At 30.0% G+C, this 25,571-nt stretch overlaps 1 protein-coding gene across 2 annotated transcripts; it reads right to left on the bottom strand.

The window, feature by feature from the left end:
• Window positions 1-21,428: 21,428 nt before the first annotated feature.
• LOC108450029 (uncharacterized) lies at window positions 21,429-25,562 on the bottom strand. Of its 2 annotated transcripts, XM_017747490.2 has the most exons (5): window positions 24,822-25,562; window positions 22,752-24,016; window positions 22,555-22,627; window positions 21,848-22,034; window positions 21,429-21,677 (listed from the first exon to the last, which is right to left on the bottom strand). In XM_017747490.2, exons 1-4 carry the CDS (start codon window positions 24,912-24,914, stop codon window positions 21,879-21,881), a joined length of 1,587 nt encoding a protein of 528 aa, XP_017602979.1. In that variant the 5' UTR covers window positions 24,915-25,562; the 3' UTR covers window positions 21,429-21,677; window positions 21,848-21,878. The 2 variants fall into 2 exon arrangements, with proteins under 2 accessions (XP_017602979.1, XP_017602988.1); XM_017747499.2 differs by lacking the exon at window positions 24,822-25,562 and adding an exon at window positions 24,395-24,624 and having other exon boundaries at window positions 21,429-22,034.
• Window positions 25,563-25,571: the final 9 nt, after the last annotated feature.

The following is a 25,571-nucleotide window of genomic DNA, read 5'->3' as shown; positions in this document are numbered from 1 at the left end:
GCTTAATTTTAAAATTTTTATTGCTTTTAGATATCAAAATTCCTAAAAAATTTAAATTCAAATCCACTAATTTTTTAATATATCTAAATTATATGCTTTTTGTAATCAATAGATTTAAATATTCGCTTTTTAAATAAATTATAGGATTTAGATAATGAAATTTAACGTTTATTTGAAACCGCAAATATTAAAATTAAAATATAAGTTCAAATAGTATTTCAAACCATAAAAAATAAATCAAATATTTACAAATATTTAAATTTGTCATTCCTAAATTAGTTCTCTAAAAGGGAAAGCTATTCTTTTTTTTTTTTTGGTCCAAATGTCTTAGAATCTAATACTAAAAATTATCCAACTTTTTACCCTTGGTAAAAACAATATAGTACGAAAATTCCCAATTACTATTCAATGAATATTAATATATTATTAATTAATTTTAGTCTAATGCCTAACAATTTTATTAAAGCTCAATTAATTAATATCTATAAACAATAGATTTAATAAAAATGTAATTTAATAACGGTTAGGTGTAGTAATAGTAAGACACATTACATTCTAAAAAAATCAAGATTTAACTTTAAAAATAATATTATTAAAAGAACAATCATAATCTCTAAGCATAAATATTAAAATAATTTAAAAATATTAAAAGAAATTACAATATATAATCGTATTGAAAGATAATTCCTTATAAATTTAAAAAAAATTAAAATACACAATAAATAAATAAAAATAAGAAGGGCAAAATGGGAAACAAATAAAATAGGTCCATCCTTTTTGTTGGTCCCTCGTTGTATGTGTTGCGAGTGTGAAAATGATGTTTGTAAATTGATTTAATTTTATTTGCTTAATTTGTATAAAAATCTAAACCTGAAACAAAAAAAAAAAATCTTCATGCAACTACCCCATATCTAATTTAGATAAAGGAAACTAAAAGGTAAAGGCAAAGATATGTTTCAAATAATATATAGTTTTTATTATTATTAATATATTATTCTTATGCCACTTTGAGTTGAGGTGGAGAAAGGTTTTTGGCTTTAAAATATAGCAGGGAGTGGATGAGATTGTACATATTTTACCTAACATTTAAATATTGTTTTTGAATTTTATTACTTAAATCAAACTTTTAATTCAACAATTTCTTTTAACTTTCAACCACCTTCACTGTAACTAAAATTTAAGTAAATATATATGATACAGCAACAAACCATAATTTTTTTCCCTGCCTGGATTTGAATTATAAAATTCTAGAGAGAGTTCAATTGCAATTTTCGGCTTTTTTTTAATTATAAAATACCTAAAATTTTTAATTATTTATAAAAATGACTCATTTTAATAATTATGTACGTAAATAACCTATTTTGAATAGTAAATGGCGTTACCACCTCCAATTTTTTTAAAAGAATAATTGTTTGGGTGTCTTATTGCTATTAGTAGCATCATAATGAAGTATAATTATATAAAACATTCAAGGACCTGATGAAGTAATTACCCTTTTAGATAGGATGAAAATGGGTGACGTGACCACACCAATTAAATATTTTTATACCCTTTTAAAATTAAATTTAAATAACCGTTAAAATATAAAAAAAACTCTTTTCAATTATTATTATTTTTAAAATAATAAACTTAAAAACTATATAAAATCCTTATTTAAATTACCCAAATATATCCCTTAAGAATTTTTCTCAAGTAAAAATTCTTATATAAAACTTGAGGAAAATTTTTGGATATATTTGGGTAATTTAAATAAGAATTTTATATAGTTTTTAAGTTTATTGTTTTTAAAATAATAATAAAATTTAAAAGGGTTTATTTTTGTTATTCTTATATTTTTAAGGGCTATTTAAATTTAATTTCAGAATGGAACAATTCTAACATGCAAATAGATCAAAAGTTTACTGGATTGGTGTCATCGCTTTTTTAATCCAATTTAAAAAAGATAATTGCTTTATCAAGTCTCTAAACGTTTTATATAATTATACTTCAGTCTGATACCGTCAATGGTAATGGCGGCACAAAAAAAATATTTTTTAAAGAGGCCATTTATGTACATAATTTTCAAAATGAGACATTTTTGTAAATAATCAAAAGTTTCGAGTCATTTTTATAAAAAGCGGTAATTTGCTCATTGTATTAATGTAAAGTTTCACAATTTCTCGCGGGATTGAACTATACACTTCTATTTTTGAAGGGACAAGAATTAAATTTTAAATTTTAGGATGGGCTAAAATGTTATTTTACCATTAGATTAATTTAAAATTTTGTAATTTTTAAAGAAGCTAAAGTAAGAATTATCCATTTCTGGGTCCAAACCTGTCTACCGCTGCCGCCCCTAGTAAAAATCAAATACCTCCCACGCGAATTTGTATATTAATATTGGTCAATTCACTTTTCAATCCTTCTAATACGTTTAAAAGTTGGATTTATTCCATGCACTTGTAACTTGATCCTCTACTATTATAATATTATCAATTATCAATTAATGCAAATAATTAACACCATTAATTATTCTAATTAAAATATCAATACGATTTTTTCTTCCCAAAAAAGAACCCGATAGGATGAGTTGGAAGCAGTATTTTTAAGAAAAAAATCCATCTTAGTATTTTAATGGGAATAATTCGGCAGTCTTAACTATTTCAATTAGCAAATGAAATTATAAAATTAGATGATCGAATTACTTAAAATTAAAAGGTTAAGACTAAATTTAATTTTGAACATAGTGAAAGGACCAAACCACAATTTAACCTATTAATATTCCAAATAATTAATTAATAATAAGACTTGCACTTTTTATGGGTAAGTACTAAATAGTGAAATGTTGATTAAATTGCTCCATGACTGCTGGAGGTTTTACACCTAACCAACAGCCAACAACCAAAAAGCTGAAACATAAAAATAAAAGTTCAAAAGAAACCTTTATTTCTTCCCTTTTAGTCAAATTGTTCATCATTTTTCTAGGTAAATCTAACCTTTGACTCCGGTTGGATCCTCTCGAGACTCGGTTTGGGTCTTTCCTTCCGAAGGCATACTAAAGATTAATTGCGACTCTTCTTTCTCGAAAGCCAAAATATTCTGGAAGTGTAATTGTTGGAACCAATGCGCTTCCTCTTTAGTATTGCCGACTCAAGCCTATGCTTTACGGCTTGCTTTGAAGTTATTATACGATAATCAATGAGAACTGATTATTTTGGAATCCGACAAGTAGATATGTATTGACTCTGAGTTGAAACTTGGGTCATCCTTGGGGATCATCGGCGATCATGGTGGACACCATCGGTTGTAATTTTTATTTTTAGAAATGGTAATATAGTTTGTGATAGTAGGGAGAGCATTCGGCTTTTCAAGTATATATTTTTTCTTTAATAAAGTCCACTTAACTAATCATAATATATAAGAATTGACCTGATTGAATTAAAACTCAAAAATCAACATAACCAAACTAACTTTAAGTCTGTTGATTAACTAACTTTAGTTAATTGAGCTTAAAAATAAAAATTTATCTTTTAAAAATTATAAATATATTTCAAATAATGAGAACATTAAATTAATTTTTTTTAATTTTGATGGAGTGAACTTGAAAATTCAAAAATTGATCACTGATTAAAATTACCAACAAAACTAAAATCATAACTTAAAAAACAGTCCAAACCAAAATTAACTAAACGGATTGGATGGATGGATTTAATCGAGTTTGTATTTTTTTTTTGGTGAAATCAATTATTTTAATACAACAAAATGATAGAAATAATTATGATAGGTGTTTCGGATTTACTGTTTAAAAGAAACATTGATGACATCGAATCCAATCTCATATTTACACGAAATTGTATTAATGATCAAAAGTCATAATAACATGTTTCTTGGTAGCACAACAACGATAAAACCAAGATTTTTCTCCTCCCCTTAGTTGTCAAATAAAAGTTTTTGACTTTTACAAAATTATTTCACTCTTTATCATAATTATTCAAAACACACAATTAAAATTATGTACTTTGATTTATAATTATTAATAAATTTTAAGTTTAAATTTCATTATATAAATAATCTCTACTCTTAAAAGAATTCCTGTAACAAGCATTGAAAACTGTTATATTTTAAAATAATAATTCAATTTTGAGCCTTGAAAACGATAATTAAAAATAATCAATCAGAAATATTAAAATAATTAATCTTCATAAACAAACATAAAAATATAGAAATAATAGCCCCATGAATGATACTCTAATCCAAAACATTTTCAGTTTCCCGGAAAATACACATTCCAAGGGCTCAATAAATATGAATGAGGTGGTCCTTGGTGTTTAAAAACTTATACATACAATAATGATTTAGACACTTCAACAACCAAATATAAATTATTTTATGACAGTCAACATAATTGTCAATTTTTAGTTTATAAAATCGAAAATCAAAATAAATTAAATAAATAATGTATAAATCAAATCAAACATTTCGATTAAACTTAATTTTCAATTTTTTCAATGTGGGGCGTGACTTAAATGATAAAGTTTTTAAATTAATGTACGGTGTGAATTTCACTTCAATCCATTATAACAAGGTGTTTTAGTAAAAATATTAGGCAACTCGTTTAGTAAAAATATTAGGCAACTCGAGAATCTTTGTTATTCCATTAGTAATAGTGATTAATCTTTTCGTCGTAATAATTTTTCGAAAAAATAAATGGCTAGTCACGAAAATACGCTCTATTCCCATTAATTGAGATCAAACCCTTGACCACATTGTTAGGGGCCAATTTCTTTTGATAATGCAAATCATAATTTGAGGGTAAAATAAAAGTTGCAGATATTAAAATTTAAAATTTAAAATTTATTGTAACTTGTTGTTCTAAAGATAATTTCATTAATTCATTAAAAGAATGGAATCATACAATTCATGAAAAAAAATAGCAAATATTCATCATAGATGATGAAGGACAAACTCCATTAATATAGCAAAAACTTTAACCTCAACATCAATAGAATATTATGACACATTGACAATTGGCTTTATCACAACTCAAGCATGACATATCTAGAGTGATTGCAAGTACTTAATACAATAAGAAAATCAACCCCGAATGGTCCAAAGCAGTGAGCAAAAATCGACAAAAGAATCGAGCATTCACCAAACTAAAGAGGACGACAACAAAATCATCCCAGAAATCACTTGTAAAACTAAGATTACATGCATAAACAAAACTAAAAAATGTGCTACAAGAACAGGCAAAAACTTCTAAAATTGAAGACTTATTAAACAATGAAAAAACAAATAAAAAAATATAAAACTTAAGACAACACGGGTCCAAATCGACTAGTGAAATTATTTATTATTCTGAAATATTCTCAAAACAAAAACAAATTAAGAAGCTGAAGAAGAGCCATCCACTTTTCAAGAATAACTATTGGTGATCGGTGAAATTTTAGCAAAAGACAGATACAGTAATCTGTCCATCACAACTTGTGAAAATAACAAAGATACCTATAAAATAGATCTAAAAATAGTGGAGACATGTAAAGTGAAGAGAAAAAAAAGAAAAGAAAAAGTTGGTGGGAGGGAGAAAAAGGTGAGTGTTAACCTTATTGTTTCTTAAAAGTGATTGTTTTGAGTTTTGAATATATTTATATATTTTTGTGCTTAAACAGATTTTTGAAACAAAGTAAGTAAAATTATAATTACAATTAATATATCTAAATAAATATAATTAAAAAAACATTATAAAACACAATTAATTTAATAATCGAAATAGTAACGAATATAATTAAAATAAATTTAGATAAAATTTACTAATAATTTAAACTATAATAAATCTAAATTCAGAAAACATATATAATTTTAAAAATGAAACTAGAAATTGTTAAGACCTTAACCTTGCGCTCAATTGATCCAGATTTTTAGTGTTCTTATTTCCTTTTCTTTTCCAACTCTTTATTCAACAAATATAACATAGAGTTAATACATTTATTTTCTTTAATTTAATTTATTATGATAATCTAAAATAAATTGTAATATCACATGCCTAAAAGGAGCATTTTATATGATTCAAGTTTACTTCTTGTTATAAATACACTTGAAAACAATGGTCCGGATTTTAACTGTTTTGATCTCCTCTAAATCTAATGAAAAGTATAATTAAATCGCATGATCAAATTATTAATATGTGTATTTATTAAACGAATAATTTAAATATTCTTATATTAAAAAATTTCTCATAATTTTTATTGACAAGGTTTGTTTTTTCTAATATGTCCAATTTAAATTATGCTTGCAGTTAATACAAATTTGATTGTAATTTTATCCACATGTTTTAAACATTCTTTATGTTATGCTAAAAAAAAACTCTAATTGATACAATACAAATTAGGGGTGTAAATAAGCAATTGAACCTCGCAAATTACTTGAATTTGACTCGAAAAAAATTTGAATTCAATTTGGTAATTATTGAACTGAGCTCAAGTATCTCAAGCTATTGATCAAATCAAATTCAAGCTTAATAATACTTTACTCGAAAGGCTCCCAAGCTTTATCAAGCTTTTCATTTTTAATATATATTTTACATATTTTTATATTATTAAATCATGTTATTGCTCTTAATATTTATTATTAATCCTAAGCTTAATTATCAAGTTAAGTTTAAGCTTGAATACATATGAGCTCAAAATTATATGTTTAATTGAGTTTGAGTTGAATATCAAGCTCCAAAATTTGTGTCAAGCTTGAGCTTACCGGTATTTAGGCTCGGCTCGATTACACTAGGAATGTAAATGAGACACCGGTATTAGCAAATTAATTGAGTTTGACTCAAAAAAAGTTGAAGTCAATTACGTAACTATCGAACCGAGCTAAGCTCAAGCAACTCGAGTTGATACATGCACAGATGCGGTGAAATTTATTTAATTTCATTCACCGAAGTTGCCAATTTCAAGTTTAAAAAATCAATCAACTTGCGACGACTTTTTGGATAGGATCCGGGCATTTCTATATTGAGATGTATCATATCATTTGAATATATATCTTTTAGCTTCAAAACACACTTTGAATCACTCAATTTCGAGTTCAGGAGCTCAAGTCATGACCATTTTAGTGAAGACTGCGTGAGCAAAATTTCTAGATTGGATTATTATGAAAATCACGAATCTCGGGCTTTTAATTCGAGTTTAAATCATATTGAGTTCAATTTTTAGGCTTAATTTTTACTATATATGATCAAATATCGTATTTGTTATGTTTATTATTTTATCATTTATTTATTCCAAATTTTAGATATTTTTAGTTTAAAATTACTTCTTATTTAGATCAATTAGAGTTTAAATATACTTGATAGTTTAATTTGAATGTACTTAGCTAGCCTATATAAAGGCATCTTCATTGTTTAGAGACACAATTGTTTTTCATTAATGAAATTTTCAACTATGATAGTTAGTTTCTTTTGTGCAAAATGATTTTCTTGTGATTTTTAGAAGCAATTTTATTCTTGAATTTCTTAGAGGAGTACTAGGAATTCATTCTTTATCCTTCTATTTCCTAAAGATTATTTCTTAGAGGATTGATTATAGTCATTAATTGAGTTTGTTGGGGTTTATATCTCAAAGGGTTTAATTGGACACTTATCTATCTATCATATCAATTGGTTTATTCAATCCATCCTCTACTCTTTATTTTATCTTTTCTTTATTTAGTTATTATTTTGAATATTTATTATTTATTTTTAAATTTCTTATTTTGAATACGATCATCTTCTTCCATCCCTCCTGTGAAAATAAAATAAAGAACACACAGATTTTTACGTGGAAACCCTTTCGAGAAAAAACCACAGCCAGAGGAGAAGGAAATTCACTATGTCAAATTCGAATAATTACAAGAGGAATAGACTATGTCTATTTATAGGCTTGTAAAGCCATATTCTAGTAAGATTGAAACACCTTATTCTAATCAATATAAAATAGATGGAGCTTAATAAGGTTTAAAAAATCTTATTCTAAAATAAAATAAAGGAAGTGTAGTTCTATATGAATTTAACTGTTATTTTATATTACCACTGTATTTTATTTAAATAAGGATTCGGGTCATTTAATTCTAATAATCTCCACCTTAACACGAATTCTCAATGAACAGGTTCTTCATCGCGAACCCTCAACGAATAAGTTCTCCACCTCTTCCATAAAATCCTTAAGGGTTTAATTTCAACAATGAACACCAACCAAGTCTAAGCAATGCTCAAACTTGGTTATAGGAAGTGACTTAGTCATCATATCTGCAAGATTTTTATGAGTACTAATTTTGCTCACAATAATATCACCACGAGCAATAATATCACGAACAAAATAATACCGAACATCAATGTGTTTTGTTCTTTCATGAAACATTTGATCTTTTGTAAGGAAGATTGCACTCTAACTGTCACAAAATACTGTACTGATTTGAAGGTCTTCATTAAGTTCACTAAAGAGTCCCTTCAACCAAATAGCTTCTTTACAAGCTTCAGTAATCGCCATGTACTCAGCTTAAGTGGTAAACAAAGTGACTGTAGTTTGCAAAGTGGCTTTCCAACTGATTGCACAACCTCCGATTGTAAAGACATAACCTGTGAGAGATCTTCTTCTATCAAGGTCTCCAGCAAAATCAGCATCAACATACCTAATGACTCCATCTCTAGTTCTTCCAAACTGTAAGCAGACATTAGTAGTACCTCGTAAGTATCTTAAAATCCACTGAACTACTTCCTAGTGTTCTTTACCAAGATTCGCCATGTATCTGCTAACTGCACTGATTGCATATGATAAATTTGGACATGAAAAAACCATAGCATACATGAGAGATCCCACTACACTAGAGTATGGAAGATGTGACATGTACTCAATCTCATCATCTGATTGTGGAGACAAAGCCGATGAAAGTTTGAAATGGGCCGCTAAAGGAGTACTAACAAGCTTAGCACTCTGCATATTGAACTGCAAAGAACTTTCTCAATGTACCCCTTCTAACTTAGGTACAATTTACTTGCTTTTCTATCTTTGAGAATCTCCATACCAAGTATCTTCTTTGCTGGTCCCAAATCTTTCATCTCGAATTCTTCATTTAGGTGGGCTTTGACCTTTCTTATCTCTCCTTTATCTTTTGCTGCTATCAACATGTCATCAACATAAATAAGTAGATACATGAAAGAACCATCACTATTTTTCTTAAAGTAAACACAACTGTCAAAACTACTTCTTTTGAAATCATGAGAAGTCATAAAGGAATCAAACCTCTTATACCACTGTCTTGGTGACTGTTTCAAACCATAAAGGGACATTTTCAGCAAGCAAACATAGTCCTTTTTTTCTAAGATTATAAACCCTATGGTTGTTGCATGTAAATGTCCTTCTCAAGTTCTCTATGCAAAAATACAGTTTTTACATCTAACAGTTGAAGCTCCAAATCATGCATGGCCACAATACCAAGCAAAACTCGAATCGAACTCTGCTTCACAACTGGGGATAATACATCTGTGAAGTCCACTCCTGGAATTTGACTATAACCCTTTACAACAAGCCTTGCTTTATATCTGGGTTCTTCAACTCCCAGAGTATCTTCTTTCTTTTTAAATACCCATTTACAACGAACAACCTTTTACCTTTAGAAAGTTTCACAAGATCCCATATTCTGTTTTTATGAAGTGATTCCATCTCCTCTTACATAGCAAACATCCATTTTTCTAAGTCGTCACGGCTAATTGCCTCAAAATAATTAGATGGCTCTCAGTTTGCATCTATATCTTCAGCCACATTTAAAGCATAAGCAACTAGATCAGCCTCGGCATACTTCTTTGGAGGTTTAATTACTCTTCTAGTTCTATTTTTGGTAATAGAGTATTTTGGTGAAGAAGCAGCTCTATTCATAATTTTTATACTGGTTTGAAGAGTTGACTCTATTGTAATCTGATGCTTCATCTGCTTTTGATTTTCTTTGTTGGAAGATTCTTTAAGAGATAATTTAGGTAGCATAGCAGTTTCATCAAAAACGACATCTCTGCGAAGCAAAACTTTTCTATTTTCAGGACACCATAACTTATACCGTTTTACACAGACTTTATAATCAAGAAAAACACATTTAATAGATCTCGGTTCTAATTTTCCAGTATCAACATGAGCATACGCAGGACACCCAAAGATCTTTAAGTCAGAATAATTAGCAGGATTACCAGACTATACCTCTTGTGGAGTCTTTTTCTCAATAGCAACGGATGGAGATCGATTGATCAAAAAACATGCAGTAGAGGCTACTTCTGCCCAAAACGACTTTGGTAAGTTAGCATTTAACAATATACATCGAACCTTCTCCATGATCGTTCTGTTCATTCGTTTTGCAACGCCGTTTCGCTGTGGAGTATGACGAACTGTCAAGTGTCTCACGATTTTTTCTAACTTGCACAGTCTATTAAACTCATCAGAACAGAACTCTAAGCTATTGTCTGTGCGGAGGCGTTTTATTTGTTTTCCCGTCTGTTTTTCAATCATAATTTTCCAAGACTTAAATGCGGAAAACACATCACTTTTCTGCTTCAGGAAGAACGCCCAAACTTTTCTGGAAAAATCATCAATAAAAGTTAACATATAATTAGCTCCACCTCTCGAAGGCACTCTAGATGGCCAACGTTCCATTCGTGTTATGGATTCCTCTGGTGAATCGCACTCTCTTTTGCTTCCTAAAAACACAGTACTCACAGAACTTCAGTTTGCAAATTCCTTACCCATCAAAAAGTCCTCTTTTGCTCAACTTTGCCATGCCATTCTCATTCATATGCTCTAGGAGCATATGCCAAAGTTTAGTAATATCATCATCTAACAAGGAAGAGGAAGCGACAGCTGCATCACCAGTAACAGTAGAACCCTGCAAAACATATAACTTGGTAATCTTTCTCTGCCCTTTCATCACAATAAGGAAACCTTTGGAAATCTTTAAAACTCCACTTTCAGCTGTGTATCTGTACCCTTTTGAATCAAGAGTACTCAACGAAATTAAATTTCTCTTCAATTCTGGAACATTTCGTACGTCACTAAGTGTTCTGACAGCTCCATCAAACATCTTAACTTTAATTGTTCCAACACTTGAGATTCTACATGAAGCATTATTTCCCATCAAAACAACACCTTCAAACACCGTTTTGTAAGTTGTAAACCACTCCCGATTGGGACTCATGTGGAAAGTGCAGCTTGAATCAAGTATCTACTCCTCGCTCACTTTAGAATTGTTGACAAAAGCGACTACAAGTTCACCATCGCTGTAGTCTTCTACAACATCAGCTTCACTAGAATTTTCTGGTTATTTTCCATTTTGATTCGCAGCCTCCCTTTTAATCTTGTTTTGTAGCTTATAGTACTCAGATTTAATATGCTCTTTCTTCTTGCAGAAGTTACAAGTTTTACCTCTATTTGAAGACTTCGATCTACCCTTAGATTTACCGCGAGAATTTTGTTCCTGTGTCCTTCCACGATTATCATCAGTATTCCGATCTTATCTCCCGCGAACAATAAGACCCTCTCCCTGAGAGTCGGATTTAACCACAAGATGATTCATTTTATCATACGAGGTCAAAGAATTATAAACCTCATCAACTGTGAGAGACTCGCGGCTATATAAAATCGTGTCTCTAAAGGTTGGATAAGACGGGGCAATGAACAAAGTAGAATCAACCTTAGATCTTCCTTATCATACTGAACCTCCATGGCCTCTAAGTTTGAGAGAATTTCTTTAAACATTGTTAAGTTTTTGTGTACAGATGCACCTTCCTCCAAATGATGAGCATAAAGACGTTGCTTCATATGCAACTTGCTTGTTAGAGTTTTCGACATACATATTTGTTCCAGCCGCTTCCATAATGCAGCAGCGGTCTTCTCCTTCATCATATCCTGCAAAATTTCGTTGGACAAATGCAGATGTAATTGTGTTAACGCCTTTTGATCCTTACGCTTCTTCTCTTCATCTGTTAATGTCGAAGGCATCTTATCTATCCCTAAGGGCATCCTCCAGATCCATCTGCGCAAGAACTACTTGCATCTTAATCTGCCACAACGTGAATCTAGTGTTGCGATCCAACAGCAGAATTTCATACTTCAAAGATGTCATTACCGTAATCGAGATGAACTACCAGGAAGCTCTGATACCAATTTGTGAAAATAAAATAAAAATAAAAAATAAAATAAAGAACACACAGATTTTTACGTGGAAACCTTTTCGGAAAAAAACCACGGCCAGAGGAGAAGAAAATTCACTATGTCGAATTCGAATAATTACAAGAGAAATAGACTATGTCTATTTATAGGCTTGTAAAGCCATATTCTAGTAAGATTGAAACACATTATTCTAATCAATATAAAATAGATAGAGTTTAATAAGGTCTAAAAAACATTATTCTAAAATAAAATAAAAGAAGTGTAGTTCTATATGAATTTAACTTTTATTTTATTTTACGACTGTATTTTATTTAAATAAGGATTCGGGTCATTGAATTCTAACACCTCATTTATCATAAAATTTGAGCAAGTGAAAAATCAAAAAATAATTTGTGGGTGAAATTTTGTGTCAAAAATAGAGGTGTGCATGGGCCGGGCCAACTAAAAATTTAGGCCTGTTTGCTAGGCCCAGGCCCGGCCCGGACTGAATAAAAATGTTAACCCGAGCCCGACCTGGCTCGCCCATATTAATTTTTATATTATTTTTATATAATTTTAAAATATATATAAACCATCAAAATACTAAAACATCAAAATAATTATTTCTCAATAAATTGAAAATAAATTTTAAAAAATATGTATACTTAAATAACACTAAAATAGATGCAACTTAATAAGGAAATGCCTCTAAAATAATTAAAAAATTAGCAAATGTCTTTAAAATAATAAAAAATTAACAATAAAATAAGTTTTATACAATATTCAAACAATAACAACAAAATAATAGCAACATAATAGTAAAATAGTAGCAAAATAGGAGAAAAAATATGAAAATAATATTAAAAACAGATTTTTTGTCATTTAGTGAATTCGGGCCAGGCTGGACTAGGCCCAGGCTAAAAATATCTTACTCGAGGCCCGGCCCGTTTTTTAAATGGGCCTCTTTTTTGTCCAAGCCCATTTTTCGGGCCTATATTTTTGCCCAAACCCTCCCACATTTCGGGCGGGCCTTCGAGCCGAGTCACACCTCTAGTCGAAAATTTCTAAATCAAATTTTTATTTATCATATAAAGAGGCTCCAATTTAATTGTCATGATTTTAGCACATCATGAACACCTTAAATAAAAAATTTAAATTTTTTTTTTTTCCATTTTTTCAAGGTTTTTTTTTACTAGGTAGTTTATTTTCTTTGATTTTAGCATTAGGTTTTCTTTTGCTTTTAGTTTTTCTTATTCTATTATTCATTCTAACACATTTTTACTTCATGTGTTGTCTTAGTTTTTGTGATAGAAAAAGAGTCGTCTGTCATTCCCACTTCCTTTGGAGTTTTTCTTTGGCTTCTTAAAATATATATTCAATTGAACTTGAACTGAATTTTGAGCTCCGAATTTTAAGTCAAAGCGAACTCAAGTTTACCAATATTCAGATTCGTTTTAGCTCAATTACACCCTTAATAAAATTGAAAGAGTAATTTAAAATCTCGATCGTAATTTAAAAAAAAACTCAGTCCAATTAAGAATAAAGAAAAAAATGTTAAAGAATTGAACCTTGAAAAGCTGAAAACTGGAGGATTCTTGCATCTACGACCGGCACATAAAGGCACCAAAACGTCAAAATAAACCAAAAACAAAGCAAATAATGCTCCTCTTTTCCATTTGAAACTTAAAAAACCATTTATAGAAAAGCAACAATATTTTACCTTTCTATCTGTTTATGTCGCTTTGTTTTAATGTCAACTTTAATTAGTCTGTTTTTCAATAATTATTTTGGAACTTGAAATATAATCAACAATATCGAAGTATGATGGAGTAGTTATTAAAATAGAAGGCTAAGAAATTATTCTGAGTTATTTAGGAATATTTCTCAAAACCACCTTCCTTTGCACCGTTGAATCTATCAGAGTCTGTTGGACATTTTCAATGGAAGCTAGAATATATTAATCGTGAAATTAATCTCCAAGCTGATTATATTGCTAAGTTAGCTTTTGATCAGGATTATGGTCTTCATTTAGTTGAGGAATTTCCTTTAGTTTTGAATATACCTTTATAATTTTTGTTTGTTTTTATAAAAAAAATTGGGTTTATTTTTAAAAAATGTGATTATAAAACATGCTTTTATACTTATATTATTTTCAACACAACTACATGATTAAAACTATTAAAAATGTGTCGATTGAGTTTTATTTTGATTGATATTGGTATTGTTATTAATATATGAGGACGTGAGTTTAAGTGCGCTGAATCGTATTATCTTCCTATTTAAGGGTTAAGGAGAGGTTATGTGTAGTTTTAGGTATTATATCAAAAAGAGCAGATATGATAACAACTTATAATGATATTAATGTTAAAAAATTATTAAAAGTTCCAAATAACATAAATTATATGTGGTTCAAGTTAACCTCTAATTATAATATACTTGTATATTTATTTTAAGGTATAATATAATTTTTTATACTTAAACTTAACAATTATGTTCACTTTAGTACTTGTATTTTTTATACAATTTGGTACCCGAACTTGACAACTAGATTCATTTTGATCCCTAAACATGAAAAATATAAAAGTTTGACGATGTGAAAATCGTGTCTCACATCATCATTTGAAAAATTAAAAAAAAAATTATATAAATTTTCAGGTGATGACTTGGTACAATCTTAGAGTGTCACGTATAGTGTTCTAATAATTGGATCGGTAGTTCAACCGATCAGACTATTGATTCTCAATTCAATTGGTTTGACCGATTCGACTGCTAAAGCAACTAAAATTAAATAAATAATTAAAAATTCATAATTAAAAAAATTAAACCGGTCCAACTACTATTTTTATACCAATTTTTTATTTTCACCTGCTTTGAATAATTTCTTCATTTTAATCCCTTTATTTGGATCAATATACCAATTAATTCTTGATCCAATTAGTTCAAACAACCAATCCAATAATGTTTTAAGAACTCTGTTCACATAATCAAATTTTGACGAAATTTAAATTTAGAAACCAAAATAAATTTAATTGTCAAGTTCAAACACCAAAGTAAAAAAAAAAAGTATAGATAGAAAAATTATATTGTCCTATATTTTAATCATAATACTAAAAGAAATTACATTCCCACTCAAGAATTTTATTATTTTTTCAAAAAGAACAATGGTAAATTAATAATTAATGACAGACAGAGGAAGAAATAATAATGAGAAATGCTTGTAAACTCAGATTTTCTTTTGATGCAGAAAGTAGCTCTCATCTGCGGTGGTTTAGTTTGGTTTCGGAGGGGAAGGATACCTTTGCTGCGGCGGCTTATTTGGTAACGGGGACTTAATGGGCTGCGGATCTTTCTTCTGCAGCAAACTCCGACGGACCGAACTTTGATGAACCGGATTTTCTGCCGTGGGTGTGGAGTATTTATTAAATAAAATTACCACACCAAACTATCATTGAAAATTAAAATTCAAAATCGAATATTATATTAATTAAATCATTCTATTGGTCTAACTATTAATTTAGGAGTTAAATGTTAATTTATATATATATACATATATATGATATAAACCATATTTAAATTTAGTACATCAAATAATAAATAGACGTTTACAAATTGCATAAATATATTTGATGAAATAAAAATTAATGATGATTTTTAACATGTTATACTTAAATTGCTCAAGTAATTTAAATAGATTTGACGTGATAAAAGAATAATAAATTTTTATGACATAATGACTTATTTACTTCTTCAACTTTATCAACTTTTCTACTATTTTAACTTTTAAATTTATATTATTTGTCAAATCACCTCAAAATGAATAGAAAAGTTAACGTTTGTTAACTTTATTGATGTAACATTCATATGTACTTACGTTAGAAATTAATTATTTTTAAATTAATTTTTAATAAAGTTTAAATATTTTAATAATTTTTAAATTTTTAACATTTAAAATTAATTAATTACTAATGTAGTAATCCACATATATGCCACATCAACAAAATTAATCATGTTAACTATTCCATCTATTTTAGGGTGATTTAATAAACAACGCAAGTTTAAGGGCAAAAAGAGGTGAATAAATAGAGAGCTAAAATGACTTTTTTGTAAAGTTAGAGGGCCAAATAAGTCATTATGTTTTTTTTATTCAAATTGCCGGTACAATAAGTACACGCGTATTTACAATTTGATCTATGTGTTTTAAATAACTATATATCAAATTTATACCGACATTTAACACCCAAACTAATGACTAAACCGACGAAAAGACCCTATGGATGCAATTAATCCGAAAAAAAAATTTACTAGAAAAGGGTAAAGAATTGAACCTTGGAAAGCTGGAAACTGAGGGATTCTTGCAGCTACCAGTGAGAGATAAAGGCACCAAAATGATAAAGAAACAAAAAAGAAAACAAATATGCTGCAGTTGCTCCTTTTTCTCATCATTTTCTTTCGCTTTCTAATATGATCTTTTTACAAATTCTTTTTTCATTAACAATTTTAAAAACCATTTTATAGCAACAAAAACATTTTACTTTTCCTCTGTCAATGTGAACTTGAAATGGTAAGCCAATTCGAATTTTCAGCTTTTCTTTCTTTTTTTTTTTTTTTTTGAATATCGAAAAGTCTTAGCTTAGAACTCCAACTTGCAAGGCTTTATTTCCCAGGAACTTCTATTTTGAGTAGGTTAAATTTTGCTTTTAGTTCTTGTGTTTTGTGAAAGTTGTGAATCCCTATACTTTAATTTGATCAATCTTAGTTTTTATACTTTTTCAAAATGATTAATTTTGATATTAATCCAAATAATAATAATTAAATTCGTTTGGGTAAATTTAATTTCTAATGATGCAACATGCACTATGCATACAATTAGGGGAGATATCAATTCGATTTAGTCGGGTTTTTTAGATTTTATGAATCGTACATCATAATTCTCAATTCAGTTGGGTCAATTCTCGATTTTCAATATTAATTTTAGTTTTAGATTTTTAGAGTTATTTTGATCAAATGTGCTTTGTTTTATGCTTTTAAATATTATTTGACTAATTTTTTTAAAAAATTATAAATATTTCTAAATTTTCTTTTTAAGAAATTATAAATTATTTTCAATATCTTAAACATAAAATATTTATTTCTATATAATAAAAATTTAAAAATAATTATATATTAAATAAAAAATAAAATTTGATTTGATTTGATTTCGTAACTTCGATTTTTAAACTTGCATTCCATATATCATTTAAACACCTTAGTTCAGGTCGATTTTAGGTTTTTCTTGCTTAGGCCTACATACAATTGTAGATTTAGTCTATATTCTCTAATTTGATCATTTTAAGTCTTTATACTTTTCAAATTTAAAAATTTCAATTTGAATGCAATCGATTGTGCCAAAGCTTCATTTGCAACCGAGAACCGATTTCTAAATATTATTGTACATTAATTACCTAAAGTAAAATTATATTGTATGTTAAATATATTAAATTTTAATTGTTATTTGAAAATTTTCTATTATAGTATTTAATTTGATAAGTTAATATATTTTAATTATATTAAATAATTCAAATAAAAATAATATTTTACGCTAATTATTGTAATTAAAATATAATATTTAAAAATTAAGTAATTATTAAAAAGACAGATGGTAAATATTTGGTCTTACTACTCCATTAAACATATAAAACTGATAATTAATGACAAACAGAGGGAAGAAATAATAATGAAAAATGCTTATAATGGGGAGATTTTATTTTGATGCATAAAGCAGCTCCTCATAATTTTTTTTTTCTTTCAAAATTCAAGTTATATTTCCGCCGGCTACGGTGGTTTAGTTTGGTTTTGGAGGGGACCGACGCCTTATATGCACTGTTGTATTTGGTTGTGGCGGTGGTGTACCAGGTATCCGATCCTTCTTCTGCTGCAGCCTACGACAGACCGAGCTTTGAGCAACCAAATTTTCTGTCGTAAAGTGGCATTTGAAATCAAATTAGTATTATATGCAAATTTGGGTTAATTACATTAAACATCTTCAAACAAAAGTCCGGATTTTAATTTGTTATTTAAATTTCAAAATTATTTTGAGTATTAAATCTCATCTCAACCTAATAATTAAAACGTATGTGTATTTACTAAGCCGACAGTTTGGAATATGCTTATATTATAAAAAGACCCTCATAAATTTTATTAACACCGTATTTTTTTTCTAACATGTCGAATTTAAATTGTTTTTCTAGTAAGTATTCATTTGATTATAAATTAGTCCGTGTTTTAAACATTTAAGTTAAATTTAAATTAACATTTAATGTCTAGATTATTGATATTTATATTAACAAAGAAAAAAAAAAACTCGATTGGTACAATACAAATTAGAGGTATAAATGAGATATAGGTGCTACAAGTTACTTGAGCTTAACTGTTTAAACTGAAAAAGCTCAAATTCGACTTGGAAAATATGAAGCCAAGTTCGAGCTGCTTGAGTCAAATTTGAGCTTAGTAATACTTGGTTCGAACTGTTACCGAGCCTTATTAAACTTTTCATCTTCAATATACATTTTGAAAATTTTATATTATTAAATTACGTTATTGTCATTAATATATATTATTAACCTTAAGCTTAATTATCGAGTCAATCTAGAGTTTAAATTACATATAAACTTAATCGAGCTTCCCAAAATTAATTATATCTTGACCTAAGTTCAAGCTTAAAAATAAATATTCGATTAAGTTTAAACCAAATTTCAAACTCTAAATTTTGAATCAAACTCAAACTTATTGGTATTCGAACTCAGCTCAAGTTGAGAACTAAAATTCAAAGTCTCAATCGCAGTTTAAGAGAGTTGAATACAGCCATACAATTAATCCTAAAATTAAAAAAAAAAAGAAAAAACTAAAAATAAAGTAAAAAAGAATTTCAACCTTGAAAAGCCGAAAATTGGTAGATAAAAGCACCAAAACGTGAAATAAACTATCCTAAAATAGTAATTTTAATTTCTTTTGTCAATTCAGTCACTTTATTTAATAAATTTGTTCGAATCAGTTACTGCTGTTAAAAATTCTGTTAATTCACTAATAAATTGTTGACAAGACCCATTTGCCTATTATGTGACTGACACGTGACATTTTTTTACTTTTGACTAAAGCTAGGGATCTCTCTATAATTAGTTCAAAATATTTTTTTTTTAGTTTATCTGTAACATGAAGATTTTAATGATGGTATCATCAACATTTGAATCCTCTTTAAAAGGAAAAAATCCAATGATAGTGATAACGAACCAAGACCATGACCTCACTCATTTCAATGAATCAACCAACCACCGATAAACTAATGACCTAAACGGTTCGATGACTAATCCAATTTAAGAAAAACATTGATAAACAGCTCAAGTCATACTATCTATATGCTAAGTATAGGCGCATGGCCATATCTAAGGGATAGGGCCTTGGCCACCTTTTTAAAAGGACAATACAACTTTAGTCCTTCCAATTATAAAATATTCAATTTAAACCTTATGTATATAAAATTTTTACTTTCAACCCTCAAAACTTTTAAAATTTTATTTTAACCCTCAAGATTTAATTTTTAGTTCACCCTTGTATATGCATTTACAATTTAATTTATTTATTTTAAATGTACTCTGTGTCATATTTAAATTGACATTTAATGCCCAAACTATTAGTTAAGTTAATGAAAAGATCTAGATTAATACGATAGTGATACATTCAAAATTCAATATTAATATTTATAGATAAATTTAAATTTTAGACTGAGAAGAAAAAGAAAAACCAAAATTAGTAGAAAGGGAAAAGAATTGAACCTTGGAAAGCTGAAAACTGAGGGATTTCTTCATATAGAACTGATAGATAAAAGCACCAAGACATTAAAATAAGTAATAAGAAAGCAGATATGCAGCAGCCACTCCTCTTTCCCATAATTTCCTCTTTTCATTTCTAACTTCAAAAAGAAACTATTTATAGAAAAGCAATATCATTTTACTTTTTCCCACTTTGTTTTATGTCAACTTCAAATGGTCAAACAACTTCACCTTTGAATATTATCAACTCAGCACCATTAATACCAAACTCGGTTTTCCTTCCATCTAACTTCTATTCTGAATACAATATAAATTCTTTTTTTTCGGTAAATGTACCTCAAAAAAATAATTTAATCATTATTAATTTTAAAAGTGAACAACTAAAACTGTCATTATTTTTCTGTCAATTTTACATAATTTCAATTAAAATAATAACAAAGTTAACTATCATATTTATACATTCTATTAATTTAATCATGATTTAACAAATACACAATATTTTTGTAAACATATAAATGTTGAAGTTAAAGTTGTTGAATTTTTAGAATCAAGATCAAGTTAACAATATATATAAACATCAAGGACTAAATTTGTTATTATTACTTTTTTTTTTTGAGAAAGACTAATTTACTTAATTTCAAAATTAAGATCAAAAGGGTTTTTATTTTTATTTTAATTTTCCCAATAAATTATTAATATGAAACTAGGTTTTTTAAAAAAATTCCAGATGGGTGCAAGTACAATGACAAATATATTATATCTGAAACGTTACCAACAAAATTAATCATTACCCTACATCTAACACTAATTACTTATACCAAAATAACTCTAAATAAGACCCACACATTTAAGCCAAAACATAGTGCACAAAAGATTTACAAAATATGATAAATATTAAAAGTTTGTAACCTCAACTTTTGCCCAAATTAAGACCCATATATGCATTTCATGTAATTAACGTCTGGTCTTCGATCTTTTATTAGAACCTCGACTTGAATTAGTCAGTCAGGTTTGCTGACTTTTTGTTTTTGGTTGCTTTGGTGTGAAGGTTGTGACAATGGCAAAACTTGCACCATTTTACACATGTTTACGTCATCATGAGCTTAGCTCATCAGTATAATACAGCCTCGTACAAATACTTCAAACCCTACAAGGCAAAAATTCTCAAATAACTGATATCTGAACCGAACTGGCCCAGCTGATTCAACAGGGAACTGGTTGGTCTAATGGTTCAATGTGGTATATAAAACCGGACCACCAAACCAGTTGAAACTGAACCATGTTGTTGAAACCAGATCAGACTCGCCGGTTCAACTAGGAACCGATTGGTCTAATGGTTCAACCAGACTGCTTGAAACCAGTTCAACTGGGAACCAATTGGTCTAACGGTTCAACATGGTATATACCATATAAAGCTAGAAATCTGAAGAATTGGAAAGAAATGGATAAAAACTGGGAACCGAGAACCGGTTTCTGGATCCTGAAGTAGTTGAACTATCGCGGGCTTTGATTTTACTGCTGTAAAGTTACCAAATCCATATACAAGATGCTAACATGAAACACTTCATAAAACTGACCTTTAATATGAACAAAACTCTTACAAGGCAAAGGGCATGATAATTTTAGATGGTTCTGTATTACGATAGCTGATAACATTGAACAGATCCCAACTGCTAACCTATTCCAAAATACTGTTTATACTTTCAATTTCCTGTTGGGGAATCCAGAGATTTACCTGCATGTCAACGACACTGCATAACCTCGTAGAACTACTTAAGCACATCTAAATGTATCATAAAACATTTACCTTCTACTTGTTACACATATCAGACATTGAGCCACCTACCAGCTCTGTAAAAGATAATCGCAGCAAAGACAGACATATTCACAACAAAAAGACATTACCTTGCTTGTTCTGATGTAATTAGTACCCCTATTACCCTTTCGAGATCTCTTTGGCCACGATATTCTTCCATTTGTCCTTAAGGTCGACTGGAATACGGGTTGAGTGGAAAACAGGACGACCATGCTCCAAAATTTTCCTCCAGGGGATGTTTTTGTTTACTTGCGATGAGAACTTATGGACCAACTCCTGAAGTCAAGAAAATCAATTCTTGAAATCCTGTCAGAAACATGCATGCCTAAACACTAGTGTGAAGCCTGCAATCTAGCAAAAGTAACTATGAATCGGACCACTTCAGGAGGCAAGGCACCTTTTCCCGGGCATGTGCCAGTAAAGGCAAAAAGCACAAGAAAGGCATGCCTCACCTCTTCAAGATATATTGCACCAAGTCTGTTTCAATTGCTCAAATAAAGAATAGGAGAGAGCAAGTAAAAATCTTTTTGTTAGCATAAAACCACTACTAAGAAAAATATACAGGTGTGCATGTGTATGTCTGAAGCTGAGAACTTAAATAGGATCTTTGTCAGATCAGGAACTGAGGAAAGGCATCCTTTTAATAAGTTGGCAAAGGATGCAGGGAAACTTTTAGAAAATAACATACACATCTATAGAAAGGAAACATGGATGCATGCTAACCAATTTAAGTTAATACCTGTTAGCAAATACAGAATTTGAGAAAGGGAGGAATGTAGTGTCCCTAAATTCATACCTTCAACATATCTTCCTCTTCAGCTGTCCAGTGTAGTCTCCTACGTTTCTCAGTACCCAGTACTGGGAGCAAGCTGCAATTTAGATGAAAAAGTAAGGTAATTTCAGAGCACCCAAAGTATGATAGTAGCCACGTGCAAGATGAATCTTTTAGAATGTTTCTTTCCTTGAACGAAATATAAAACCAGAGCAACTTACGGTCGCTTGGTTGACTTTGCGCCTTCCTCAGATATTTTTACAGCTACAGTTTTTCTCTCTTGGTTCACATTCATATTCTTTGCACTGGTACTTGGTTGAAGTGATGACTTTTCTGATGAAACAACCTTCAGAGGTTGTGCCTTGTTTGCTCTTTGTTTGTCACGCTTTTGATGTGTGACGAGTGTCTCGGTATCTAAATTGGGTGATACAAATTCAAAGCTTTCAATTACAGGCACTTTTGAACTAGATGGTCGTAATTGCTGTCGGTCGTCACCAATTTCAGCATTTCCATTATCAGAAGAAATTTCTATATCTTCCTCCATCCTTTCTCTGTTCCCAACATTTTCAAACCCATTAGCCATAGGGAGGTTTTGTTCATCAGATTTTTCTTTCCTTATGGATGCAACACCCTGTGTTTCTTCTACAGTTCTTACACCGCTTGAACTGGATGGTCGCTTTTGCTGTTGGCCCTCACCAATGTCATCGCCTCCACTATCAGAAGAATCTTCTTCAACTTCCTCCATCATTTCTCCGTTCCGAACATTTTCAAACCCATGAGCTCTTGAGATGTTTTGCTCATTGGATTGTTCTTTCCTTATGACATCAACACCTCGTGTTTCATCCTGACTATGATGTCTAGTCTCTTTACCATCATCATTCAGTCCATTTCTACAATCACCACAACTCACTTCCGTTGCCATTGTTGAAACACTTGCTCCCTTCATGCTTAATGTTTCCCCTTCCCGCTCTTTGTTCCTACTATCCCTTCTCAAACATATAAAGTTGGACAATTCATTCCTTGCCAACATAGCTTCTGTCGTCAAGTCTTTGAACCTGGCCACTTCTTTCTTGTACAAACAATAAGGGCAATAGAATTTACCCATATCATCAAATATGGGTCTCCAAGTCATGCATGCCTCGTGTAAAGCAACTGGGCAACCCTTTTCACTGCAGACCAAAACCTGACCACTTCCGCTGTTGCATTCAAAACAATACTCTCCATTTAACCAATCAACAACAATGCAGTCTGCATGCTTTCCTCTAACACATCTAGCTACATCATCATCCCCCTTCTCTTCATCACGATCATTCACCTTGTCATCAACATCAACACGGGCATGACCATTTACATTGCCATTACCCATTCCATCAGCATCAGCATTAGCATCACCACTGCTATTATTATCCTTATCTTGACCAGAACCATTATCGTCATATGCTCCATGATTCTTACCATCTACATGGCGATCCCCATCAGCTTCATGCTATGCCAAAAGTTTATTATAACGAATCATCAAAAACAAGTCATATTAGCTTGACTAAAACATTAGTTTCACTTCTTACAGTATGACAAAACGTATAAAAGCTTCAATCTCTTAATAAAGTCTCAAAGCATTTTCCATAAATTTTCAACTTTCTCTATAAACAACCGAAAGTTCTATTCCACTATGTTTATGATTATTTGAGGGTTTGAAATAGCAGTGACAGCACCATCCGCCACAACTAAAGACCTCAATAGCAAATGTTAACAAATTTCACATCAATGCCACAAAGAGCAGTGCAAGTGTGTTAACAAAAAAAAAAAATTCCTTCGACTCAAATAGAAATCTTCCAAGTTAAGTTTTAGGGTTTCAAAATTTTACCTTATTTGATTTCATGGTATGTCGGGAACTCGAAGGCAAGAGAGCACTTGTATCACGCATTGGAAGAAGATGAGAGGGACCAAATACAAAGCAGAGAAAGACGAGGCGTGTTTGAGAAGAGAGACGAGAGTGGGTACTGGATTTTTTTTTTATTTTTTTTGTAAAAACAAATTTTAAAAGTACTTTTTTTGATGATTTTATATAAAATTTGGTATTTGTATATTTTTATTACATTAACTTATTATTTTATATTTTATTTTGAAATAAAAAAAGTTTTATATTATTAACTCTACGAATTATTTTACTTTGATTTTACCTTTAATGCGGGTTCTCGAGAAAGAAACAAAAAGTAGAAGAAATAAAAAGAATGATTTCCCGAGAAACAAACAGAGAGCAAGAAAAAAAAAAAGCGTAAAGAGAAAGGTACCTGACAACGGAGGGGAAGGGAGACAGTCGAGGGGTTTGAAGAGGGTATTGAATTTCTAATTCCAGACTTAACAACTCCAACTTTTCTTCCCATTTTCTTTTCTTAGAGATTTTTTTTTGAGATTTTCCTTCGAATTTTGTATGGTAATTTTATTTTCTCCCGATGTTTTAAGTCGTTATCGGAGGAATCGCCGCCGTAGGAAGCATTTTGGTAACGTGGCTTAGCTATTTTAGGTGGGCGTAGCCCCCGTTTCACTCTTTTTTTTTTTTTTGCGTGCTCTCTCGTATCCCGCGCAATCTCTTGCCGAATCTATTTATACTATGTTAAATCCATAACTCGAGAACACACATTTGCGAATCCGGCCCTCTTTCGTTCGTCGTGATTGCTTTGATTGCTCTGAAAACACCGTTACGAATGGCGTTGACATCAAATTCCTTACGGCAGAGCCCGCTCTTGATGTAGAGGAATTGCTGGGCGGTTTCCTCAGCTAATTCAGAAGCCCAGGCGAGAGATGTAAGCACCGCGAGGTGTGAAGCGATCTCGTACTAAACGAAACGACTTTCACTTATTGATTTTCAATCCTCACGGTAGTTCGTGTTTTGAGAAGGAAGATGAAAGCCTGTGTAGGCCTAAGAGTAAATCGGGCATTGGGATTTGGTGGATTCGGCTTTAACCAAGCCTAGCCGGTAGTAGCCACATTCACTTGGGCCAATAACTAAATATTTAGTCATTTAGTCCCTGAACTTGGCA

This window comes from Gossypium arboreum, chromosome 7 (genome assembly GCF_025698485.1).
Source record: "Gossypium arboreum isolate Shixiya-1 chromosome 7, ASM2569848v2, whole genome shotgun sequence".
Classification (NCBI taxonomy): Eukaryota; Viridiplantae; Streptophyta; class Magnoliopsida; order Malvales; family Malvaceae; genus Gossypium; species Gossypium arboreum.
Note: the sequence above shows the minus strand (reverse complement) of the source record. Positions and strands in the feature narration are given on the sequence as shown.